Source organism: Aspergillus heteromorphus (genome assembly GCF_003184545.1).
Source record: "Aspergillus heteromorphus CBS 117.55 chromosome Unknown BO70scaffold_35, whole genome shotgun sequence".
Taxonomy (NCBI): Eukaryota; Fungi; Ascomycota; class Eurotiomycetes; order Eurotiales; family Aspergillaceae; genus Aspergillus; species Aspergillus heteromorphus.
In genome coordinates, this window is record NW_020290440.1 from 167,715 (window position 1) to 184,488 (window position 16,774).

Genomic DNA, 16,774 nt, shown 5'->3' on the forward strand with positions numbered 1-16,774 from the left:
TGAGGTTAGCACCTGCCTACGCCTGCCCGTGACTGCCTCTTTCGGCCTGCGCGGTCTGCAGCCATCTTCCTTTTTCCATCTTCCAGATTATTTCCTTGTTTCAGAAGACTGGCTGAAATCGACATTTCAGTATTATGGGCCTACACTGCTCAATGAGTCTCTATTCAATGCAAAAGGAAGCGAGATCATCATCGTGTCAGAACCAGTGGTCGCATCGACAATGCGAAATGAGCGGCACGCACCAGAGATCTTTAGTATCCTGTTAGATGAAAGGGGAACCTGCTACTACGATACTGGAGGAAAGATATTCCAATACCAGCAAGTGTCTTCTCTTTCATGCAACGGGATCCTAAATTGATATTCAAAATGATCAAAGACCTGCTTGAATGGGGAGGCCAGGAACGTCATCAAGGCAAACCAGTGATATGGATACCAATGGTATTTCGTAAACACTGCGGTATTATGAATCTGATAATATGGAACCTTGATTTTATGCTGGCTGTGTCTGGTTCCTAGCTTCGACCATTCAATATAGATGGGGTAGATAGGGAAGGTAAGACCAATACTACTACTACTAGTATTAGTTAGTTACTTCAATCCAAGCCTGCACTATTATTACTATTAGAGTTATATCAATTGATGAACAAACTAACCAACTATATCCCACCCACCTACGAGATCTATCCATATCTACTTTTATCTATATCTATATCCATATCCATATCCATATCCAATCCTATCATCAATCAATCCTAAATACCCTCTCTCATAATGAATATCTACTCCCCTCCCCACACATAAAAACCCACTAACCACCCACCGACGCCCCGAAATACACCTATTGATGTTTATCCAAACCTCCATCCTAAGAATCATCACCACCATCACCGTCTCCGTCCCCGTCTAAGTAGATCAAGACAAGTAAATGCATATATATGTTCACAGCCCCATAAAACAGATACACAGATACACAGATACATGATACATGATAAATATCATGCAGCACAGGTGGTAGGTATAGTAGAAGTATGGAATAAAGATAAAAATAAAGTAAAGTTCAGTATTCAATATGTCAAGTAAATGTTCAGTTCAGTTAGGTAGTTCGCGAAGCCAGACACCGGGACGCCTTCGTTATGATTTGCTGTTGTTGTTGTGGTTGTGGTTGGTTGGTTGGTTGATTATTCACATAGATGAGAGGATGAGGGGGGTGGGTGGGATGGCTAGCATGTAGTATGATATGTAGTATGTATTCGGTCAAGGTGAAGGTGAAGGTCATGTATGAGTCGATGGGATAGAATGGGATGTAATGGAATGGAATGGGATGGGAATGTATATGGTAGGATTCACACCTCCCCCCACGCCCCCAGACCAGCTGCAGGCGCGACGGCACTCCCGCTATCGACACTCCCGCCGAGATCCCAGTAATTGCGACTGGAGCCGGTGAGAGTACGACGGCTCGAGATAGCGGACATCTTCGCGCTCTGGCTCGCGCAGCTGGAGCTGGGGCGACGGAAGTGCTGGCGCAGGATGGGGGAGGAGACGCCCGTCGGCCCGGAAGCGTACTGGGACTGGCGACGGATCTGGGCCTGGGAGCGCGAGTGGGCGCGCGCGACGAGGGGGTGGTGCTGGCGGATGATGGCTGCGCGACGGGATGCGTCCTGGGGGGCTCTGCGCGGGGAGCCGTGGCCGTGGTATGGTAGGTCGGTGGTGCTGGCGCGGGGGGAGAAGCGGTTGCGCACGTACCGGAAGACCATCATCACGTCGAGTTCTCGCTCCCAGTATTCTTTTTCTTGCTGGGCGCGGGCGGGTTCGGAGAGCACGTCTGATAAGGCGGGTTTGGTGTTGGTGGGGTGGTGGGTGTAGTCATCGTCCTCGATGCCCCATTGCGCGGCATGTTCGCGGCCGCTGGGATCGCCTAGTGTCGGGGAGAAGTGTGGTGATAGGATGGAGTCAGCGTTGGTTGCTGTCTCTAGTGTGGCGGGGTCGAGTGTGGTGGAGGGCGCGTTGCTCTCTTCGGGCACGCGATCGAGAGGAATCCCGGCGTACTGGTTGGGGATTTCGTGAGACATGTTCAGATATGTCGTGAAAGCCCCAGGGTGTTCGCAGAGCTGGTTGACCAGGATGCCTAGCTCGTGCGCGATGCGTTGGAGCACTTTGGTCTGCCAGATGGGATGGTCCTCCGGCACAGAGCCGAGTTCTTGATTCAGCACCTCGCTGATGTTCGGGGCATGATCTGTTCCCGACGCAGCGTGGTGTACCTCGTCTTCAATGCACGGTAAAGACTCCCCGAAAATGACAGACAGCAACGAATCGTCGATCCCGATCAGATCCTGGATCACCTTCCGCGTGATGCGTTGCCACAGGGACTCATCTTCACCTGCTTCTTCTTCCCCAGTCGGAGAAGCAGACTCCATCTCTCTGGGCGTTTCCAGGACCGCATCCGGAACGTCTGAAACCGCCGGATAGGCAGACACCAGGTCACTGATGGCGCTGGCGCGGCTGTCGCGCCGTCTCCGCGTCGCCTTCTCGATCTCCTGCAAGAGCACACGGCTTTGTTCCATCCTCCATTTCTCGATGCGTTGCCATCGCTCTTTCTCGACGTCGGCTTCTTCCTCGTTTGTGATGGCGTCTAGTTGCCGCTGGACGCTGGAGCGACGGCGGGGCTGCAGGTCTGGTCTTCGATGGGGGTTGTATTGCTCGTGCTGCCAGAGCTGGTTCTGTACGGTCTGGCTCGACGCCTGGAAACTGCCGAGTCCGTCATGGGCTGGGAGGGCTGCGGGGGCCCCTTGGTCCTCTGGGACCAGGGACGGGGCCCGGAAGGCGTGCAGCCCGTCGTCTAGACTGTCTAGTTCTGTCCCGTCGTCGTCCAAGGGCTCCTCGAGCGCGTCATCGGGGATCTCGCTGTGGGGGCCAACGGCAGACCGGGTGGCGGTGCCAAACGAGCCGAAGTCACTGAGAGGGGAGACCCCTTGCGTGCGCGGGGTGCGATCGGTGGAGGTGGTGTGGGTGCGGGCGGTGGTCGAGGGTTGCTGGGTGGGCGAGAAGAGCACCCATTCTGTTGCGTCGTTCTCGGGTAATTGGGTGAGGGCGGAGGGGTTATCGAGGGCGGGGAAGGGGTGGGAGGTCGAGTACGAGGGGCGACGACGGGGGACTTGGGGCGGGAGACGAAACGCCATGAGTTGGCTGCGAGATTCGAGAGTTGAGAATTGAGATGGTGGATAGAATCCGGAGCAGTAGTAGTGGGTGGTAGATAAGGAGGTTATCGATCGCGGTGGATCTCTCCCCGCGTGACGACTGACTGACTGACTGACTGATTGACCGACTGTCTGTCTGTCTGCGAAGATGCAGGAGAGAAGAAGTCTAATTCCTCGAGCGAGCAAAGCAAGAAACTTCAGACGGACAGAAAAAGCAACCACAGCGGCCAGAGAAAGGTCCGATAGCGGTGGTTGTGGCTGACGCGAGATCTCCGCCCGCTGATGATTCGGGGATGACGTGGGAGTTTGATAAGAAAGGCTCAGGATGAGAGACGATGCTCCATGGTTTGGACAGGTTTCCTGTCGACTCGACTTGAGGCGGGAGTAGATAGTAGAAATAAGAACGAATAATGAACATTTCCAGGCTAGAGACCTTCAGGCTCAAGCAGCCCAAGCAGAGCAGCAGAGGAGCGGGACGAAAACGAAAGGAATCCGGATGATGGCCGTCAGCCGACCGCTTGCTTCAATTCAGTTGGTTCGATACCGTATCATTCATGGATGCCGCGGTTTCAAGGCTCGCGTTTCAAGGCAAACAAAGTAATTTTTTTTTTTTTTTGATTATTCCTCTATTCCTCCCACTACACATAATAGTCTTGTCAATGGTCTCCCTATCCATCCAGAATAAACACAATACACACCCACTAGATACTTACATAGGATGCCAAACGAAGGACTATCGAACAATCCCACCACAGCCGATCGGCTGATCGATCTCTCCCTACCAACCCACTCCGATCCAACTCACCACCGTAGGCCCTCCGTGGGAACTCCGACCAGCCCACCCACTGCCTGCCAACTCACCTCACCTCATTTCCCCGTCGCACTCGCCAGACCCGCAGACTGGCAAACACGTCCAAACGCTAAACGCTAATTTAATCTGTTTTGCTCTGCTCTGTTCCAGGCTTCCAGCAGGCTTCTGTGACAAGTTCTGTCGCCCCATTCGAGTCGCCTGCCTGGTTCGTAGTTCGTATTCCACCAGTCAACGCATCCCATCCTGGTGGTTGGGCTGCCGATCACCCCATCGATATCGAATATCGATATCGATCATCGGCTGGATTGGATTGGATTGGATTGGACTGGACTGGACTGCTCCACCGGGGGTGAGATCAGTGACATGTCATGTCATGTCGTTGTTGTCTTTCTTGCTTGTTCTGGCCTGCGTGGATGGATGGAGTTGAGGATTGATTGGGAGAGAGGTTGGCTGGCTGGCTGGCTGGCTGGGGGTAAGGGGGTTGTGCTGCTCAGCTCGCTCAGCTCAGATCAGCTTGCCCCTCGTTTGTTTACAGACGGGACGGAGTACTTTGTAGTAGTATTTTGTACGGTTTTGTACGGTTCTAGGTTAGGTAGTTAAGGTGGTAGTAAGTCGGTACTTTGTAGGTAGGTACTAAGTAAGTGCTGACGATCGCAGATCAATCTGTAAGTAAACCTATACTCTGGGTATTATATTATTCGAGTGAGTCCTGGGTATACTTCTATCCGCCATCTATCATCCACCATCCACCGTCTAGCATCTACTGTCTATCAACCATATATCTACAAGCTCACAACACAAAAAAAAAATTTCACCCCGCCAGCGCCTCACCCACCCAATCCATCTGCACCGCACTCACGCCCCGCGCATAACTCCGATTCGTGAACACAAACTCATTATACATGATCGCCTCCATCTTCTTCCCGAACAGCACGCTCGACGGGTGGATCGCCACCGTCTGGTTGCCCACCACGGTGCGGTAGCTGCCGTCCGGGACCAGACGCGCCGTGTTCGTCGAGAAGCCGCACAGGAAGCTCTTCAGGATGTGGATGGGCGAGGGGTCGCGGATGGACGATTCCGCGGGATCGTTGGGCAGGAGCCTGGCTTGTCGGCATTGCATGATGAGTTGCTTGCGGACGTCCTGTGGGGGGGTTAGTGAATAAATACTATGCTCTAAGGGGGTTGACGGCATGGATGATCGAGGTAAGGCAGGGCTGACGTACCATCACGGACTGCATGGCGCGGTGCGAGACGAGATGTCTCTCCGCCCAGGCCTTTCGGTCGGTGTTCTCGGCGGCGTAGGCCTGCACGGTCGAAAGCATGGTGAGATGGTCGCCCTCGCGGCGGAAGAGGTCCCGGCGCGCCACTTCGGCCTGTTCCTTCTTCTCTTCCGATGTGACGTTCAGGAAGATGTTCTCGACGCTGAGACAAGAGATGATGTCGATCACATCCAACAAACAGCTGGACCCGAATTCCGACGCCGCGAGGAGCACGCGCCCCAGGGTTGGGGTGAGAGGCAGCTTGGCGATCTGGAGGCCGACCGAGCTGATTTGTCCGGTTTCTTCTAGCGCGTCGATGCTGAGGAGCTGGAGCAGCGCCTTCTCGAGGGACTCGCGCGGGGGCCGCGTCAGGAACGGGAAGCCCATGATGTCGTCCACGCCGCGGGCCTTCATGTTGAGCAGGGCCTGGCTCAGGTCGCATCTCAGGATCTCGGGCGTGTTGACCTCGTCCAGCGCCAGATAGTCTTTCTCCGTGTATAGTCGGTAGCACTGGCCGGGGCCTCTCGACCGGCACGACCCTTCCGCTGGATGGCGGCGGACTTCGAGATGGGCTTGACGAGCAGCGAGTCCAACCCGAGCCGCGAACGGAACTGCTTGACCTTGGCTTTTCCGCAGTCGACAACATATCGCACCCCCGACACCGTGACGGAGGTCTCGGCGATGTTCGTAGCCAGGATGATCTTGCGGGTCCGGTGCGGTGCGGGCAGAAACACACGCTGCTGAGCGACCTGAGGCAGCGCCGCGAAGAGCGGCAGCACTTGGATCTTGGGCAGCTCGGGGTCCATCCCCGTGGCATACTCGTTGATGAGACTCTCCAGCGCCTCCACGGTCTCCTGACCCGTCAGGAACACCAGGATATCGCCGGGCAGCGGCTCCTTGTAATGGATCTGGAAGATGACCTTCAGCGCGGCATCGACAAAGTCATGGACCGGCTCCGGGGAGTAAATCGTCTTGACGGGGAACTGCCGTCCCTTGATATGGCACGCGGCGATATCCCTCACCTTCCCCTCAGACTCAGACTCGGCTCCAGCCTCCGTCTTCTGAAACCCCTCCCTAAAGAACCCCGTCAAACTCTCCATATCGGCCGTCGCACTCATCACCACCACCTTCAACGGCACCCCTCCTCTCCCCTCCCTTTTCCCAGCCACCATATTCCTCAAAAACCCCAACACCTGATCCACATTCACACCCCGCTCGTGCACCTCATCCACCACCACCGCACTATACTTGGTCAACCACGGATCATGCAGCATCTCCTGCAACAGCATCCCCTCCGTCAGGAACTTGACCTGCGTGTTCGCCGAAACAGACGTATCAAATCGCACCGAGTATCCCACCCGACTCGCCGGCGACGAGTTCCCCAACGGACTCCCCATCTCCTCCGCCACTCGTCGCGCCAGCGTAATCGCCGCGACTCGTCGAGGCTGCGTGATCGCAATACACCCGCCCACTTGAATCTCCTTCTTCCTCCCTTTCCCTTTCCCTTTCCCTCCCTTCTCCCCGTCCTTCTTATCCTGAACCACCGTAACCGTAGTCTTCACAGGCCGACACCACTCCTCCTCCACCAGAAACTGCGGTATCTGCGTACTCTTTCCGCTACCCGTCTCTCCAACCAGCAGCATCACGTCGTTCTGCCGCAGATGACCCCGGATCTCGTCCCCGTGCGGGAAGATCGGCAGGTTCTTGCGCAGTTGGTAGAGCGCTTGCGCTTTTTCGCGGAGGGGGCGAAGTTCGTCTTCGATTGCGTAGGCGGAATAGATTGCGTAGATTGCGCATCTGGAGAAGGTTGAGGTTGAGCTTGTGAACTCGATTTTTCGACTCGTTTCTTGATCAAGTTCTTGTACACGACCTTGGGCTTTTTCGTCTTCGTCGTAGCCGTAGCCGTAGTCGTAGTCGTAGTATCTGAGACCGTGCCATTGGCGTTCCCATCCGTCAATCCAGCAAGATTCTCATCTTTCTTCTTCTTCTTCTCCCCATCCTCCCCTCCTCGCGATTTCTTCGACTTCTTCACCCCATTCCCGTTCCCGTTCTCCAGTTGTTTCCGCTTCTTGTTCTTCCGGCTCTGGCTCTCCTCGTCTTTGCCCTCTTTCCCGGCGTGAGACTTTCGCTTCGTCGTCGTTGTGGCGTCGGAGACGACCTCCGCTTTCTCGGGTTCGGTGGTTGCGCTGGGGACGACGTCGCCTGCGTCGTCGAAGACGGTGCGGACCTTCTCTGGCATTTTTGCGGTCGCGGATGTATATAGTGTGGTGTAGTATGGTGGATTGTATTAAAGAAATGATCGTAACGTCATGTCGCAGTTGCCTCTGCTCTGCTCTGCTCTGCTCTGGTATAATCTGAGTTGGATGGAGTTAGTGGTGGAGATGTGGTGGTTTGCTGTTTGCTTCCCCGAAATTTTTCGCGGTGGTGCTTATCGATAAGGGGCTTGGCCTGCTTGGCGTTTGGGGTCAACTTTAGTAGCCTCGGGTTGGGATGGGAGTGAGTATGTTTCTGATCTGATGGAGATGGGTTTGATGGTGATTTGGAGGATGTGGTTTTTTGTTGTCTTTTATGTTTGTGTGCTATATAGTATATAGTGGTGTATTGTGGAGGAGTGTATACTGTTAGTTAAGAAAATAGTTATGTGTCGGTTGACAATTCCGAAGTATAGTAGGTTATTCAATCTAGGTGCTGTGTGTGACCTTGCTAGTGTATTCTGTTTTATATCCTCATATCTATTGCGTGATTATATCGTCCATACAAGCACTCTACCATCCTACAGCTTCTGAACTCAGTTACTAGCCAATATAATAATCTACCTCAAGGCATCCCCCACCCACGGACCCGTCGGAAGACAAACGCGCGGTCATTCTTGAGGCCAAACTCCGCCCAGTCGTCCGTGAGCTTGTTGTAGCTCCAGTAGCCCTTCCACACCAGCTTCGTGTTCTTGGACGGGTTGGACGGCGTCATGTTAGGGTTAGTGGGCTTGGACGTGGAGACTGACCGGAGGGAGAGCTGCAGGAGGTACATGTACTTCGGGCCGACGCCCTCGGTTTCGATGATCAGATCACGGGGGTCGGGCGCCGCCGTGGTTTGGGCCTTCGCAGGTAAGGAGTCGTATTCGGAGAGGGGGTGGCTGGGCGGGACCTCGTCGGACGAGTCGGATTCCGGGGTCGGTTTGGCGAGGCGCCAGCGACCGCGATGGGCGTGCTTCAGTGCGCCCATCGCGACGGGAGGGACTGTGTCGGAGGAGGCGGAGTTGGCATCGGCGGCCTGGCGGTGGTGTTGTTTCTGAGATGTTGCTCGCGCGGCCTTGATGTTTTCTCGGCTGATGTAGGGAACCACTACTAGTGGTTCTACTGTGCTGAGTAGGTAAATTACTGTCCCGTCCGGGTAGAAGCGCAGGTAGCGGTAGTATGTCACGATGTGGATGGGGCTGTTCCAGGAGACGTTCTGGTATGCTGAGGAGGCACCGGGACGGGTGTAGTTCACCGTACTGATGTAGATGCCGGTGAAACGGATGCGAGGGAACATCTGGAACACTTCGCCCCATGAGGACAAAGGCTCCGGGACCTGCACGGGCATCGACTGGGGGAAAGGCGTGTAGCGGGGCCCCAAGGTGTATTCCGGCAAACCGTGGATATCGCAAGCGAACGAATATTGCATGGCCTTGAACCCAAACTCGGAGCCCTGACAAAGTCGTTTCCAGATGCGTTGTTCATGGGCGAAATGATATGCCAGGCGCTTGCAAACCAGGGCCATCCGACAAAATGAAGCCGGGTCGATCAAAGCGACATGGCTGAGAATCTCAGCCAGAACCTCTGACGGGACGTTCGCGATGGGGCACGGCGGAGGGGGGGTGTTCTCGATGATCGGCTCGGCTGGGGAAATAGGGAGATGGGCGAAAGAAGCGATAAGTTCCGGCGTCGGCAGGATCGTAGGTTCATCAGTAGGCTGCTGGCCTGTCACAGAAGCGCCAGCGCTAGGGGCAGGTGCCTGCGCGGGCTTCTTCCATGCCCACGCGAAATGCTTGTCCCGATATGTTTTATCGACCGCGGAGTCTAGCTGCAGACACGAAGTCAGTAACTGTCTTCCAGACTCGCAATCTCTAGCAAGATTCAAATAATCTTACCCGATACGCTTTGCGGTAGAGCTGCAGACTGTCCCCCAGATTCCCCTCCGCCTCCTTCTCAACCGCTCTTTCGAAGTGCTCCAACGCCGACTTGGGCTCATTTCGAGGCGCACGCGAGTGAAAGGCATCCTCATCAGAGGGTCCCAGGCTCAAATGTCCGACCCCATGGATAATCTCGCCATGATTCGCCGATGGCGCTCCTCCTTCGTCCTCGTCTTCCTCTTCCTCCTTACGGTCCAATGCCTCGTGGCGGGCCGGAGGGAAATGGCTCGACGGGCCAGCGGAGGACCTCGAGGGCCTTGGCTGAGCCGGCTCCGGCCTAGATGGCCTCGTGCGGCGCGCAACCTCCTCACGCCACTGGCGTCGAAAAGACTCGAGCTCGGCGTTGTCTGTCATGGTGGTTACTGGTTAGTAGTGTGTTGCAGTCAGCCGCGGCGAACTGGGTCCGATTGATAAGCAGTTAGTGCGGGACCTCAACGAGGTGACAGGAGGGGCAGGGACGGGTCCGAGGGAGAGGAAGAAGAGCAACTGGAAGAAAGGAGGGGATCAAGGGGGTTCGAGATGAAGCCTTCAAGGGTCCATTCTGACTCTCCGCAATCGACGGCGATTGAAATGGGTGGCCGAGTCGAGCCGGAGCAGAGGATGCGGAGTTGCAGGAAGGAGGGCAGCTTATCTCCGCCGGGAATCTTCGCGCCACCGCCTGCCACCGACCGAGACCCGATCGCTCTTTTTCTCTGACGCATTTCTTTGCCTTCCTTCGTCTGACGTCGCTGCTGATCGCACAACAAGACATCCTATTTAACTGCTGCACCGACAACGGACCCCATCCCTCTCCCGCACACATCCACTCCTTCCGATCCGCGCCACTGAATGAATGTCCGCCATCCGAACTGATCTTGCGCGTGGGGACCGATATCGCTCCGACGGACTGACCAGCACGGGTTTGGAAGGGAATCTCCCAGAGTCATGGCCCTCAGTTGAAGATCTCACCATGGCGACTACTTCTCGAACGGGGGCGGCCCCTGCTTCGAGCACCATGCAGACAAACGATAATGTTTCCCTCGGCCAAAGGATGGTCTCTGCCACCATCGGCAGTTTCCTCACCAATATCTTAGGTAGGTGAGCCTGCGACGACGACGACGAAGACGCGCGCCCGCAGTACTGACAGTGCTGGTAGTTACTCCCCTCGACGTCGTCCGAGTCCGTCTGCAGTCCCAGTCCTCCATCAAGAACTTGTCGCCTTTTACCTCCCACACCACCCATAATTTGAAGAACGCTCCTCCAAACCTCGGAGTAACGGCTTGCTGTCGAGAGGTTTTCTGGATCGGCCAGAACACCCACATATGCATGGTTGGACCCGGCGTGGGGACCATCGGAACTACATCGTCGATGGCTGATTGCGCGGTGGAGGAAACCCAACGAAAGACGTTCACGTCGACACTGGATGGGCTGCGGAAGATTGCGCGCAATGAGGGCGTCTGGACGCTTTGGCGTGGACTTAGTCCTACGCTGATGATGGGTATTCCGGCGAACATTATCTATTTTGCTGGATACGACTGGTTGCGCTCCGATGATAGGAGCCCCATCAAGAAGTCTCTCCCCGATATTTACGCCCCGTTAGTCGCAGGCGCTGTTGCCAGAGCCGCGGCAGCCTCGGTGATCAGTCCCGTGGAGATGTTCCGGACCCGTTTGCAGGCAACGCCTGGCACTGGTGCGGGCCATTTCAAGGCCACCCTGGAAGATCTGCATCATATGGCCCGGACCCATGGCTACAGTTCGCTATGGCGGGGATTGACTCTTACCATGTGGCGCGATGTACCTTTCTCAGCTCTTTATTGGTGGGGTTACGAGGAAGTCAAGAGTCATTTCATCGAAGGGCGCAAGAGAGCCCACGCACATACTTTGCTGCACGGGCTACCGTCTGCTAGCCAGCAGCACCAACACGACCTGGACGCCCCGACATTTTTTGAAAGCTTTATTGCAGGTGCCAGCTCGGGCTGCCTGGCGGCCCTTGTCACCACCCCGTTCGACGTGGGCAAGACCCGCCAGCAGGTCTTCCGGCATATGGGTAACGAAGTGTCAGTCCCCGCAGGGGCAACTCTTCACCCCGAACAGCTTGCCTTGCCGAAGTTCCTGATGCACATCTTCCGCGAGGAAGGCATGGCCGGACTTTTCCGCGGCTGGGTTGCGCGGTGCCTGAAGGTAGCACCGGCTTGTGCCATCATGATTTCCACCTACGAGTTTGGAAAGAAGATGGCACGGGACGTCAACGAGCGAAGCCATGAGTCGACAGACTCCGATACGATCTAAACCCCGACCAGCATATCACCCTCTTGGATACTCCGGATGGATTGACATATACCGGCGTACTTGTTTACCACCAGACCCGAAATACCCGGATTTGATCTAAGCGATTCTTACCATGCATTCGCAGCTTCCGCTGTTCATCTTATTGTTTAATTGCGATAAACTAGGCGCGCACCCGTTCGTCTATTGTGTGATCGATGTATGACGACCGCATTGAGTCCCCCTATAGAGCTTTCTTTCTTCTTCCTCTATCTTTATCCCTTTCCTCTCCTGTTTCCGGATTTCCTTTGTCATAGCGTTATGGTCCTGTGCTGTCTCACAAGACTAAAAAGGAGGCTTCGTTATTTGGTGCAAAGGCTTTCAAAACATGTATATTATTACTTTCTCGAGTCGAGCGAGCCAAATCTTCACTCCAGCCTGTTTATAGTTTATACATAGTTTGGCAGTATTTGGATACTTGCTGAATTCAAATCACAGTTCTATACCAGCCTCGGGTCTTTGTAGTGTGACTGACACAACCGAGACCCGGCGCATAACTAGTGACCAATGTGGATAGTGAGCATTGGCATTATGGGGCCCATCCCAGCCTGGGGGATGACCAAACAGTCAGACACGAATGTAAGGCTGAGGGCAGGGCTGTCACGGCCCTTCCAAGCCCGAGTCACCTGCCGGGGTGGATCAAGGCCGTGTCAGATGATGGAATCGCCTTCACTGCACTGACTCAACCCAAGACATCCCACCCTCACGTCCGGCTCCACTTGTTTTTTTTCAGCAAGATGTGTCGACATCCTCACTTTCATGGAGGAAAAGTGGGAAATGGCAGCCGACAGTGAGATCAACGGTGAGCGACCGGAAACCGCAGTAGAGTAAGTATCCGCTCTGTCCCTCATCGCCTGAAGGTCGTGCGCTGACGATGGATCAGTATCGTTGCGGTGCCAGCTATCGGTGCAGACCCCAAGAAGACATGGGTAGATGGCGATTCACAGACGCCGTGGCTCACCTCCGAGTTGACGCGAGTCGTTCCAAATGCGCGTGTGTTGTTGTTCGACCATGGGCACTTAGACCCCCAGGATGACCTCGAGTCTCTCGCCCATAGACTGCTCAAATGGCTTATCCAGGAAAGACAGGCAACGGTGAGGTCTCCCGGTGGCAGCATCGGACGGTCGAATTAACGCTCCCTCTAGAGCCTGAGACGTCCCATCTTCTTCATTTGCCATAGCACCGGCGGCCTCGTCGCCAAAGCGGCACTCACTATCGCCAGCCAGCTAACCTCCAGGCTTGGATCGATTCTGTCCAGCTGTTATGGCATCGCTTTCCTGGCCACCCCCCACCACGGCTCAAGTTACCTTTCGTCGCCCGAGTTTACTAGGAGTATCCATCATCTGATGAGACTGAAGCATCACATCTCGCCCGCACTGCGCGAGATCTTCAGACCAAGACATCCGTATCTTCTACAGCTTTCGAATCTATTTAAATCCATCTCAGCAGATATGAAGATCTGGACCTTCTTGGAGACGGTCGATTCGACGCTCAGTATCGCAGACCCTGAGACAGGGAGCACCGTAGACATGACTGTCCCGATCACGTCCATCCGATCGGGCATTCTAGATTTCGAGCACGAGAAAGAGATTCCATTAGCTACCGACCATATCGGCACTGCATCTTTCAAGGGCCAGGAGTTCACAACCAGAATAGGCTTCATTAACGAACTCCAATCGTCGGCGTCCATGGCCATCAGTCTATCCAAAATGACCGATGCACCGCTCGACGTAGACCAAGAGGTCATGGTCCAGGTGAATGGCTTTTTTGAAGACACTGCCCGGGGCATCAGTGACGAAACGCCGCTGAAGCTCTGGTCTACCAAGACATCGCTGAAGGAGTATTTGGCCAACGGGCCGTCGGTGTGTCTGAAGAACCGGCTGAAAAGGACTGTGGGGATCCCGGCTAGCATCTATGATGATTCCTCAATCAGCAGCTTCGATAGCAGACCGACCTCCGCTCATGTTCGTCCGTCGCTGGATGGCATGGTGCGTCCCCAAATACCCCATGCAGTTGAGTCCAGTCCCGCTGCCATTCCTCAGAGACCTTCGATGAAACGAAGTCGCAGTTCTCTGGGTCAGACCTCTCCTCGCATTCATATCAGTGAGCCAGTCGGTCAAGAATACTTTGGGCCACAGATGGAGCCAAGCCAGGATACGCGTGAGTCTGTAGCAGCGCAAGAAGACCAGGATATGGCTGGAAATGGTCCCCGTGCGAGTGCCAGTAGCATAACGTGAGTATAATTACTACCCCCGTCAAGAAAATCGGTAACTAAGGATAAAATAGAGGGAATCCCCCTCGATACAAAAGCTTCCTTCCCATCCCCCTGCCATCGCGAGATAAAGCGGACGAAGAGAAAGCCGAAATGCCCCGCAAAATGCGAAGATTCGACCAGCCGGAGGCAGGGAGTGAGAGGCTTCTTTGGATCCATGTGCCGTATACCCACACCGGATGGGTGCCTGCCGTTCTATCCAGGGCGTGTAGTGACCAGGAGAGGCAGAAATTGTGGGTATTTGGACAATTTTCATTAACGGGGCTTTTGCTGACGGACAACTTGCCGTGAAAGCTCGGAGGACTTCATGAATGAGGAACATTGGTACTCGAACCTCATCAGAGCCCGCCATTTGGAACCCCATGCGCGATACGTAAGACCGGCCTGTATTCATTTCAAGAATGGGTCGTTGCCTCTCAGTCCGGGAGAGCAGCATGATCCTAGACTGGCTTTATATGTAAGTTTGCAGCTGCAGCTGAATCAAATGAAATAGCGCTGACGTCTGCTCTATACTAGATACCATACGTACGTTGCCTAGCATCCGAACCCTTTCTGACTTCCATGCTAACTGACTACTAGCTCCACTGGGATACCTACCTCAACCTAGTGCAACGGCGAAAAGTCGTCGAAGAAAGACTCCAACAAGGAAGATTCCGCCCCGTGCCCGGGGAAATCTCCAAATCCAGTCTCGAATCCAAACTGATCTGGAAGTTCCTGGGAAATGAGCCCCCCATTCACATTCGAAGGACCCTGGACCAGTTCGGCTACCCTAACCTGCGCTCAACCGTCGCCAGAGACGACGACCAGATGCTCTGGAAGCGGACGAAACGGATGGTCAACCGCAACGACGAGATCGGGCCCGGGCCTGGGCCCTCGGTCCAATCCGCAGACGGAACCGAGGCCAAAACCACCTTCATGGATGGAAAGGTCTTGATGGTGGATCAGCTTTGGCTGTGGATTGCTGATGATAAGACCGTTGTTACGTTCTTTCCGAACCAGGAGGCCACCACGGCGGAAGGCAAGCTGTACGAGCAGTCGAATCTCTACAATAGTATCTATAACGAACTGAATGGGGATCTGGCGAGGCGCTTCGAGACAGCCGGCGATCTAGCTTCCTTGATGGTTCTCCACGCCGTCACGGTCCTCCTCGATCGAACCCTGCACCGCGATCTCCAGGTCCTGAGGATATTCGAAGAATCTATCAGCATTCTGGTGACCCCCCCCCCCCCCCCTCCCTTCTCACACCCATCCCATCCATCCACCAGAAATTCTAATCTAACCAACACCACAGACCGAAATCGTCACCAAATCATTCAAACGCTTCCGCAACCGCGGCTTCAACACCCGCCCAGCAGACTACAACAAAAACGCGGACGGCAAACCACTATCCGCCGCGGAGCGCGACGAACGAGACAACCAAGCCGCGCGACGAAACAGGGAGGATCTGTCCACGCTGCTCGAGCTCAGGGATATCGTCGACGAGCTAGGCACGATTCTCAAGCTGCTCGAGCAGCAAACTACCACTGTGAAGGTCATGTCGAGCTATTTTGAACATAAAGGCTATGGACAGGTGTTTGTGGGTTCGGCGCTCGCGAGACTCGATGAGTATCGCGGGCAGGTGCTGGAGATGAGGGAGAATGCGAGTGTGGCGCAGAAGGCTGTATGTTCTTCTTTTTCTTCCTGGTGTTTTTTCGCCGAAGTTATCATCCTCTGAATTACTATGGACTTGAATGACTGACTGGCTGGCTATGTATTATTTACCATGCAAAGGTGGAGAACCTCCTCGACCTCAAGCAAAAACAAGCTAGTGTTGACGAGTCCCGTCTCGCGCGCTGGGAAGCAGAGGTTACCCAAGATCAGTCGCGTTCGGTGATGGTGTTTACTATCTTTACTATTATGTGAGTTCCACCGTCCCTTGCCTTCCCACAACATACACACATAAATCCATACACAGATACATATACTTATAGCTTATGATGACAGCTTCCTCCCCCTCTCCTTCTTCACCTCCTTATTCGGCATCAACGCGAGAGAATGGAGCGGTACGCCGCAGAATCTTACGCTGGGTGAGATGTTGTATATTGCTGGTAAGGCCATCCATCTATCCATTTATCCATCTATCCATCCCCATACCATCCTAACCCTCACCTCACCTCTTTCACCTCTCACCTCTCATCCACCCAGCACCCCCACTCCCTCCCCCCTCTCTACTCCACAAACCACCCCCAGTCCATTCTCATATCCCCACATTCCCATATCCATATATATACTAATATAAAACCCAGGCCCCGCCTCCTTCGCAATCATCACCCTCGCCATCCTAATCGCCTTCAACGAACGCCTGCGCGAAACCCTCTGGGTAGCGCAGAAGCTCGTCCTCGATGTTCTGGCTGATGTGCTGCTTGCGCCGGTTAGGTTGCTGGGAAGGTGGAGAGTGAAGGTGTTGAGATCGAAATATAAATCGAGGTCTACTGGTTCTGGTTCTGGTTCTGGTTCTTCTGCTGGGTATGGGTCTGGTGCTGGGTTTGGGTATGGGTCTGGGTCTGGTGCATCGGCAGAGGCCACTGGTGCTGCTGATGTCGCTGGTGCCGCTGCCTCCGGAACAAAGAATGATGTGCTGCGCACAAAGAGCGGGGGAAGGCTAAATCGGTATCGGAGGGGTTGGCAGAAGCGGGGAACGGGGGAGGGGGAGGATATTTGGGATAGGCATGGAGATGGGAATAATAAATCGGTGGGGACGGGGACGGGGACGGGGACGGGGAG

At 54.8% G+C, this 16,774-nt stretch overlaps 8 protein-coding genes across 8 annotated transcripts; 4 read left to right on the plus strand and 4 right to left on the minus strand.

The window, feature by feature from the left end:
• Positions 1-1,287: 1,287 nt before the first annotated feature.
• BO70DRAFT_151818 (uncharacterized protein) lies at positions 1,288-3,268 on the minus strand. The gene has a single exon (XM_025538215.1). It carries the CDS (start codon positions 3,174-3,176, stop codon positions 1,344-1,346), a length of 1,833 nt encoding a protein of 610 aa, XP_025395359.1. The 5' UTR covers positions 3,177-3,268; the 3' UTR covers positions 1,288-1,343.
• A 558-nt stretch (positions 3,269-3,826) lies between these two features.
• BO70DRAFT_151851 (uncharacterized protein) lies at positions 3,827-4,246 on the plus strand. Its single transcript, XM_025538216.1, has one exon. The coding sequence runs from the start codon at positions 3,913-3,915 to the stop codon at positions 4,123-4,125; it is 213 nt and encodes a 70-aa protein (XP_025395360.1). The 5' UTR covers positions 3,827-3,912; the 3' UTR covers positions 4,126-4,246.
• Positions 4,247-4,751: 505 nt separating this feature from the next.
• On the minus strand, positions 4,752-5,148 carry BO70DRAFT_366024 (oligonucleotide/oligosaccharide-binding-fold domain-containing protein). Its single transcript, XM_025544224.1, has one exon. It carries the CDS (start codon positions 5,123-5,125, stop codon positions 4,817-4,819), a length of 309 nt encoding a protein of 102 aa, XP_025395361.1. The 5' UTR covers positions 5,126-5,148; the 3' UTR covers positions 4,752-4,816.
• Positions 5,066-6,724, minus strand: BO70DRAFT_366025 (P-loop containing nucleoside triphosphate hydrolase protein). Its single transcript, XM_025544225.1, has 2 exons — positions 5,826-6,724; positions 5,066-5,787 (listed from the first exon to the last, which is right to left on the minus strand). Exons 1-2 carry the CDS (start codon positions 6,434-6,436, stop codon positions 5,172-5,174), a joined length of 1,227 nt encoding a protein of 408 aa, XP_025395362.1. The 5' UTR covers positions 6,437-6,724; the 3' UTR covers positions 5,066-5,171.
• Positions 6,725-7,989: 1,265 nt separating this feature from the next.
• On the minus strand, positions 7,990-10,015 carry BO70DRAFT_366026 (putative F-box protein (Pof7)). Its single transcript, XM_025544226.1, has 2 exons — positions 9,394-10,015; positions 7,990-9,326 (listed from the first exon to the last, which is right to left on the minus strand). The coding sequence occupies exons 1-2, from the start codon at positions 9,787-9,789 to the stop codon at positions 8,082-8,084; spliced, it is 1,641 nt and encodes a 546-aa protein (XP_025395363.1). The 5' UTR covers positions 9,790-10,015; the 3' UTR covers positions 7,990-8,081.
• A 144-nt stretch (positions 10,016-10,159) lies between these two features.
• BO70DRAFT_382724 (putative mitochondrial carrier protein) lies at positions 10,160-12,142 on the plus strand. Its single transcript, XM_025545551.1, has 2 exons — positions 10,160-10,508; positions 10,571-12,142. The coding sequence occupies exons 1-2, from the start codon at positions 10,268-10,270 to the stop codon at positions 11,701-11,703; spliced, it is 1,374 nt and encodes a 457-aa protein (XP_025395364.1). The 5' UTR covers positions 10,160-10,267; the 3' UTR covers positions 11,704-12,142.
• Positions 11,803-12,187, plus strand: BO70DRAFT_151863 (uncharacterized protein). Its single transcript, XM_025538217.1, has one exon. It carries the CDS (start codon positions 11,902-11,904, stop codon positions 12,136-12,138), a length of 237 nt encoding a protein of 78 aa, XP_025395365.1. The 5' UTR covers positions 11,803-11,901; the 3' UTR covers positions 12,139-12,187.
• Positions 12,188-12,516: 329 nt separating this feature from the next.
• On the plus strand, positions 12,517-16,624 carry BO70DRAFT_374330 (uncharacterized protein; the record flags this gene model as incomplete). Its single annotated transcript, XM_025544961.1, has 11 exons — positions 12,517-12,566; positions 12,623-12,833; positions 12,885-13,972; positions 14,026-14,244; positions 14,306-14,468; positions 14,591-15,223; positions 15,303-15,671; positions 15,782-15,909; positions 15,995-16,098; positions 16,297-16,503; positions 16,620-16,624. 11 exons carry the CDS (start codon positions 12,517-12,519, stop codon positions 16,622-16,624), a joined length of 3,177 nt encoding a protein of 1,058 aa, XP_025395366.1.
• Between the last annotated feature and the right edge of the window lie 150 nt (positions 16,625-16,774).